This window comes from Propithecus coquereli, unplaced genomic scaffold (genome assembly GCF_000956105.1).
Source record: "Propithecus coquereli isolate 6110/MARCELLA unplaced genomic scaffold, Pcoq_1.0 Scaffold251, whole genome shotgun sequence".
Classification (NCBI taxonomy): Eukaryota; Metazoa; Chordata; class Mammalia; order Primates; family Indriidae; genus Propithecus; species Propithecus coquereli.
In genome coordinates this window covers 2,692,869-2,701,324 of record NW_012148075.1, presented here as the reverse complement: position 1 = coordinate 2,701,324, position 8,456 = coordinate 2,692,869, and the positions used below count along the sequence as shown (strand labels likewise).

General features: G+C 34.3%; 1 protein-coding gene across 2 annotated transcripts in view; it reads right to left on the bottom strand.

The window, feature by feature from the left end:
* The window catches only part of PDCD6IP (programmed cell death 6 interacting protein), a 76,281-nt gene that overhangs the window by 4,951 nt on the left and 62,874 nt on the right, over positions 1 to 8,456 (bottom strand). For both annotated transcript variants that reach the window (XM_012646876.1, XM_012646877.1), the window contains exons 13-15: positions 4,117 to 4,365; positions 3,150 to 3,284; positions 1,969 to 2,063 (exon numbers count right to left, since the gene is read on the bottom strand). In XM_012646876.1, the coding sequence (XP_012502330.1) occupies positions 1,969 to 2,063; positions 3,150 to 3,284; positions 4,117 to 4,365 (479 nt within the window). The remainder of the gene's footprint in view (positions 1 to 1,968; positions 2,064 to 3,149; positions 3,285 to 4,116; positions 4,366 to 8,456) is intronic.

Genomic DNA, 8,456 nt, shown 5'->3' with positions numbered 1-8,456 from the left:
AATAATAATAATAGTAATAATAACAATACCTCAGGTAAAATGCACTCTAGTAACAGATGGTATCAACCAACTTCTTACTGCACTGATTAACATACACAGAGAAGTAAATATGACGTGTCCCAAACCGTCTAAGACAGTACCCGTTGCCCTGATGTAACAATTAACAGCAACCCCTCACATCTGCCACACCCCACTTTCACTCTCAAAAAGGGCCCCAGTTGGAAGATAAATTAGTCACTCCAGAGATAAAGAAAACTAATATATATTCATCAAAAAAACTAAAACTCCTTCTTAATGTAAGTAAATAATTGCTTACAAGATAAACTAGATGGTTTTTTTCTTTTTTTGAGATGAGGTCTTGCTATATTGGTCTGGAACTCCTGGGCTCCAGCAATCCGCCTGCCTCAGTGTCCCTTGTAGTTGGGACTACAGGCATGCACCACAACACCCAGCTAATGGTTTCTACTTTTTTAGAGGCACGGTCTAGCTATGTTGCCCAGGCTGGTCTCGAATTCCTGGGCTCAAGTTATCTTCCCATCTCAGCCTCCCAAATTGCTCAGATTACAGGCATAAGCCACCACTCCCGGCTAAACTAAAAGTTTTTAATCAAATTCTAAAAGCCCAGATTTTGAAATATCTAAAAAATATATGTATATTATAATGCCTTAACACAACACCTAGGAATAGTTGCAGTAAATAACACATTTATAGGGCAAATAAGAATTTCCTAGCCACTTACTAATAAATCAAAGCTATTAAATAAGACCAATAATGTAAAAAAGCAAAAATATATGAAATAAAATGCCACCAGTATTCCTATGCCCAACAACCATTACTACTGACATTTGTATTTAAACCATTATTGAAAAGAAAGTAAAGCTTAGAATAAAACATTCATTCTTTTTCTACTCTATACTTTTGATAAAAGATTTCAATGAAAACAGAAATTAACAATCAAAGCCTCTAGCTAATAAGTATATAAAAGGACATATTAGTCATCAAGGAAATGAAAATTAAAACCACAATGAGATAACACTATATACCCACCAGAATGGCAAAGGGCAAAAATGTGGAGCAACCAGTACTCTCATATACTGCTAGGAGGAATATAAATTAGTACAACCACTTCGGAAAACTGTATGGCAATAGTTTTGGCAAACTATTTGGCATAAATTTGCTGTTTATTAAGTTCTGGTATTTAGAAGACAAAACATACTAAAGCAAAATTTAGAGCACATCTTAAAAGGCAGTCAAATGTCTGGATTTTTATGATTATGAAATTACCACAAAAGTGGCTAATCTTTAAGAAAGTACATTCCATAAGTAGAGTGATTGCTTCCTTACTTTTTTTTCTTTTTTTGCTTGACTGTTGTTGTTTTAATTCATGGTGAAATGTTTGCTCAGAATTTTCATCTGTTCTGTGTTATTCTGGTGAATGCTCTTCATCTATGAAGTTTTGTTAAATTTTGTTCATTTTTTTCACCTTTATCAATATAGTATCTCTGTTATCAATGATGTGTCACCTCTCTATCGATTACTCAGCAGAAAATGAGTCCTACATGACTGGCCTTGCTTCGTCAACAGGTTCCTTCAGAAAGTGATTTTGCTTGTGTTTTCTGAGTTACTCATCCTATCTTCCCCATGTTCTATGCTTCTAGTTTTATGTAAGAAACCTATCTGCCACTTCCAGATAAATTGCTTACATTTACTGGCACTTCCTGAGATCTGCCACCCTGAACTGTTTTATTATCATTTCTGTGACCTCAATGTACTTCCTACATCCAGAGTTTCTGCTCCTTTTCATCCTTTCATTCCTAGATTGTGCAGCTATTTGCTTGTTGCTTTGTAAAATACCTGCGAGAAAAAGATACCTGCTGTCTCAAACTACCAAGTTCACCCCGAAAGTCTCTACATGATTTTTTTAAAGAAAATACTTTAAGTACAATTTGATAAACAAAAAAAACTTACTTTAAGAGTTCGTCTCTTTCTGTCTTCCGTGCAAATACTATATCACTGCATTTGTTCTGGAACCTGACCAGGATTTCAGTCAACTCATTGTAAAACTATAAGCAAAGAATAAATATAAGTAATAATAAGAACAATATTTTAAATTCAGCAAGTAATGCAATCCAAAGCTAATTTGTCAATGATAATCAAAGCTGAAGAACTGAAACCCTCTTAATGAGACAGTCATACCACTTATTAAGCCCAACAATTTAATATTAAATACAACCTCAAATTCCTAAAGAAGAATAATAAAATCATTTTTACAGAACATTATCATCAAATAGTAGGTACAAGTTAAAAGTATCATGAACATGTTCCCAACTGCTAGAGAAAAACCAAATACTTAATAATGATACTACATCTACTTAAGTGGTTAGATTTGCACATTCACTACAAAAATGCAGGCATCATTTTAAACAAAATTAAAACGGCATATAATTAATCCTCTCTATTTGGATGGCTTTGCAATATTCTTACCCTCTCTTAAAAGAGTTTTACATAATACCTACCGTATTTACATCAAGATCACTTTATTCAGTGATCATTATGAAATTAAATACCAAAAGGAATTATGCATCTGAAGAACTTAAAAGTCACTTGTTCCCTCCTCAAAAGCAAAGTAACTGATAAAACGCAAATATAAGCATTTCCCTAAACTTTTTAAAGGACAAGGTAAGAAAGTATTTAAAACATATTTAGTAAGCCTTCTGATACTCAGGCAGGTCATGAGTCTAGCACCACAAAACCTCCACAGAATATAAAAGCCATACTCACCCCCCACCTTTCCCATCACCGATCAGCTGTGACTACTCCTGTTCCCTCACAATTCACTCAAATTGGTCAACTTCCTATTCCTTAAAAAAGTGTCCTTGGTTTCTGACATCTCCGCTAATTTCTGCTACCTATAATATTTATACCCCTTTTCTGCCTGAAATATACCATTCACCTTTCAAAGTTCCCATGAACTGCTGCCACCTTCATTAAGCTTCCTTGCTCTCATAACAAACTTCACAGAGGCAAAAGGCATTAAAGCTAACAACAATCCAGGCAAAGAATAATTTTATCCAACTGGAAACATCAATTAACATCCCAAATTATACTTTCACCTTTATACTTTTTAGCTGTTTTTATGTACTTCATACCTTTGTGCCCTCCTTTAAATTAGCTACAAGTTCAACAAAGTTGTCATATGCAGTAGCTAAATTCTTCAGAACTTCTTCTCTTAAGTTAGCTTCATTGTTAGATTGTTTCATTTTTGAAAATTCCTGGTGTGAGACCTTGTTAAAATAAACATTATGAATTTACTTTTATTTATAAAATAACATAGCTCATAACAGTTTTATTGATAGCTTTTCCAACTATGAAAATCATATATGATCAAAATATATGCAGAATTACAAGAAATACCTAATAAATATTTTTCGAGGTAGCACAATGCTTTAAATCTTTCCTTAAGTAAAAATATCATAAATCCAATGAATGCCAAAACACAACCAATAATGATTACAGGTTTCTATTAATATATAACACTTGAAAGAAATATAATCAAGACGAAAATTCTTTTACTTCTTAGAATACCTTATATTATATATAGATATAATATTCAAGAATGGAAATATATAACATATAATTCTGTACATTACTAAAAGGGCAAAATGTCAAGTCTTTATTAGTCCAAACTACCTACTGATAAATACAAATATGACTAACTTCAAACATCCACGCTTATTTAGTTTTGCATTATTTTCAAAAAACAACTAAAGTCTGTAATGTTAGCCATATAATTACAGGTATCAATAATTCCAACTAATTTTCATTTTCTCCTCTATGGCAAAAAAACAAAAGCTGCTAAAAACATGGAAAAACCCCAAATATCTGAAGCATCAAGCATTTCTAAGTAACATACAACACTTTAGCCACAGTGGCATTGTTTCGTAGATTTAAATAAAACCAAAATGACAAGTTAAATTTTGCAAAATATAGATGTATCATGTCCCACTCTTTTGTAGATTCTCCAATGTCATTTTCCTAAATGAACATAGGTTTAGTCCAGACATAACCTTTCTGCAATTTTTTAAACATATATCTTGTTAAATATATAAATTTCACCTGAATACTTTTAAGAAGTTCCTCCTGTTTCTTTAGAGATTCTTGGACTTTAGTTGTAAGACCTCCATAGATTCGATCCAGTTCAGTAACAGAAAGAGCTTCTTCATTTATCACACCATCTTGAGCCAGAGCTGTCAAAAACTTGCTTGTCATGTCAAAATTCACTGATTTCAAGTCATTCTCCAGAGCTTCTCTTTCCTTTTTTACTTCATCAAGATTTGTCAATAATGATTTTAAGACATTTACAACCTAAACAATAAAAAAGCAGTTTAGTTTAATTGCAAAAAAAACCCAGAAGCCAGTGTCAAGAAGGAAATAATATACAAAGGTTCATTCAGGGTCAGAGAGAGATGATTTCTCAGAGAGAAAAGTATTAATATAAATTGTGTCCCAGGTTTATTTACATATAGACGTCATATCTTGAATTGACTCAGATTATAACAATAGCCATATTAATAGCAGCAGCAACACCTACCATTTACTGAACACTTATTACGTATCAGGCACTATGCTAGACACTTCACCAATATAGTTTACAATACCCCATAGGGTATATATTCATTACCTCCATTTCAAAGATGAGGATACTGAGTCTCAGAAAACTTAAGTAACATGGTCATAGAGGTACTAAGTGGCAGAGGTGAAATTTGAAGCCTAAGTCTGAATAACTTCAAAACCAGTCTCTTATTTGCCCTACACTATACTGCCTCCCTGTCATGGCTGTGAAGTGGAGGAAGGTATGATTTTGGCAAGTAAACAGATACCCTATTTTGCCTACATGAAGCCATTAGGAGATAGAGATATACAGAGATAGATGCGTTGAGAGCATCCTAGATGGAGAAAGATACAGTGAGAGATACAGATAGAAAGCTATATATCACATTTTTATATGCTGGGAGAAGAAGAGGGGAAAAGGGTTCTTGTACCTCTCTTCATATCATTAAGAGTTTTATCACTTGTATTCAGTCCAGGCAGTCTCTGACTTACATCCATATGATTCCTAAATACCCCTTTTAATTAAGAGTGCTCAAGTGTCCTCTGATATCATTTTCAAGCTGCCCCTTACACTCACATCTCTTCACTCTGTGCTAAGACCACCAAAGAGAACACCAACACCAACCCCCTATTCTGCTTGCCCCAGTGATGCTCACAGAAAGCTGGAAAGACAAAGGAAGAAGGGGACATCTATGAACCCCCATCTCCATCCCTGTCTTTCTTTTTACCAGCACCAAATCCAAGTCCAGTGGACTGCCTGTTTCTAAGAATTCCTGTCCTACTCTTCCTTCCACAGTCCTAGTTAGCCCCTTGGCAGGAACATCAATAGTAACGATCCTTTGTGAAGACCAAAGACATGCGGAAAACTCTAAGGTTTCTTCTAAATTTAGGTGAACTTTCTTTTTGGCCTCTGTTTACCACTCATATCTCATAAGTGTCCTAATCTTAACATTCAGAGTCTATTTTTAAAAAAGAAGAAAAGAAAATGAGGGCGTGGACAGGAAAACGAAATATGATTCCCAGAGGTTCAAGAAGCATGAAACTGCAGAGACTCTAAAAGGAAGGAAGAGGAGAAAGAATCGTACCTGCACGGCTATGACAAAGTCTGTTGAAGGACCTAGTGGAACCTGATATTAGACGATGCAGATAAAAATTTTGCTTCCAAGTAACTTCCAAAATGTATTGTTAAATTTTTAAAAAGGTACAAAAAGCATATATAGTATACTGCATTTTGAGTAAAAGAGAAGGGAAATCAGAATATAAAGATATACACATACATATGTATATATTATGCATATGTATTATTTTGCAAAAAGAAAAGCAGTAAGGACAAAACCAGAAACTAATGAATATGGTTACTCATAGGAAGTATACAGGAAGGAGGCAGAAGGAACAGGAATGAGATATCGCTGCATGTACCTTTTAAATCATGCACATTTTTTACACATTCAGAAAACAAAATTAAATCAAAACCTGAATATAGAAACAAATGAACTATATAACTATCAAAGTGAAACATAATTACATAGAAAAAAATATTTCAACTCTGACTATACTCCCTTAGCAGGCATAACGACTTAGTTACTGTGTAATTGAGGGCAGTTTACTACCTGGAAAACTCAATTTTCTCATCTGCAAAATGGGAATAATAATAATGCCTATTTCAGGACTGTTGTGAAGACTGAGATAATCCATATAAAGTACTCAATGTAATTTCTAACAAAGGTAAGTGTTCAATCATATTAGCCATTATTATTACCTAGTAGTTAGGTTTTATGGTCTAACTCTACACTTTGGGTACATTATAGACTAATGAAGCTTAGGCATCTAAGCATTCAGACAGGGATAGGAAAACAGTAAGAAATAGATTAAGGATTAAAGTATCCTTTATTGTGCTGAATTATAATGACCTTTGTGATTATGTGACATATTTTATATTGGGGGGATGCAATAGGATATATAAATAAAAAACACTGCAACAGTATTACCTGCTGGTATAGCTTAACTGATAATGGACTTAAGACTTTACCCTACATGAAGGTTTGGCTATTAGAAAAACAAGAGAAGTCTTTTGTTATTTCTTTGTAAGTTATGTCTAATAAAAGCTAAAAAGAAACAAAATTAACCTAGTAAAACTAAACTAGGGGAGAAATAGGAATATGCAGAAGGGTTAACAAAAATAGGCAAATAAACAAAGCTGAGAGTCTGGAACACTGTAATACTAATTACCTGGAAACACAATGAATACCTCTTATACAGTATAGAAATTAAGATTCTCTCAACAAATAGTGGGCTAAAATTGTGGTGCTAATACCCCCAAGTTAAGTAGTAAGTGATATGACAAGACAGACATGGTTCACATGGATACAACTTCCTCTTGAGTGAAGAACTAACTAAACACCAGGCAGCAGAGAAATGTGGGGCAAAACACCATCAGGATTTTAAGAACCATGAGTTACAATACGAATTCTAGTTACAAAAAAAAGCTAACCTCCTGGCTTTTATGGTAAATAGCTTTCTGACCAGAGTGATACAAAACGACTAAATTGTTATTTACTAAGTCCTATGCTATTCCAAAATGCCATAATTCTAAGTCTCTGGAAAAAAAATGCCATTTCAAATATCAATTTATGAATGAACTTTTGGACTACCACACAGAGATCCCTTGTATTACAAACATCCGCTTTTTTTTTTAAATGGTCATATACAGTACATTAACCATAGTTCAGACTGTTTAATACTGGCCTCATTTTAACAGAGTAAATGAAGTAGAAAATGAATTAGACTGCTTCCACAAATGAATGACCAGGATAATCAGAAAAGAAAACTACTGCCTAAATTTTCTTATAAACTCAAGTTTGAGGCTGAACATGTTATCAAGTCAAAGTATAGAAATAATTAGAATCCTGAGGTATTTATTTCTATCTCATAAATACCTCCAATTAGCTTTCAACTGCAATTAACTGCATCCCTTTATTAAGCTGGGCTGCCAGTAGTTACCATTCAATCAACAAATACTTTTTGAATCCTTATGTGTTGGATACTGTTCCAGATACTATGGATATAACTATTAGGTCATTAAGTATGAAATGTCTGATTTCCTTAAGTACTAAGTTTGACAGCTGATATCTCTGACATTTTCGCTTTGACACTTCTTTTTTTATTTTTATTGTGAAGGTACATCCTCACTCTTTCAAACACATAGTTCTTGGCTTGTGATTATCTTTCAAATTTTTTTTTTTTATTTCAGCATATTATGGGGGTACAAATGATCAGGTTACGTATGATGCCCTTGTCCCGCCCCCACCGCCCAAGTCCAAGCTTCAAGTGTGTCCATTCCCCGGGAGGTGCGCATCACACTCATTGTTTGTGCATATGTCCGTCCCCTCCTCCCCCCTCCCCCTGCCCAACATCCAATAAATGTTATTCTTATGTGTGCACTTAAGTGTAGATCAGCTAATACCAATTTGATGGTGAGTACATGTGGTGCTTGTTTTTCCATTCTTGGGATACCTCGCTTAGTAGATTAGAGAAATTTTTGTGAAACCATGGATAAGTCAAAAATTCATGTTATTTCTGAATATGAGTTCTGACATGGAATCAATGCTGCACAGGCAGCTCAAAGTATCAGTGAAGTGTTTGGGAAGGATGTGGCTAATAAACGCATAGTACATCCACGGTTCCAGAAGTTCTCTTCTGGTGATTTCAATCTTGAAAATAAGCCACGTGGGCGACCTGAGACCAAGGTGGATAATGATGAGCTGAAAGCTGTAGTGGAAGCAAATCCATCCCAACCTACGCATGTATTAGCAGCAAGGTTTGACATTATTATTCCAACAATATTG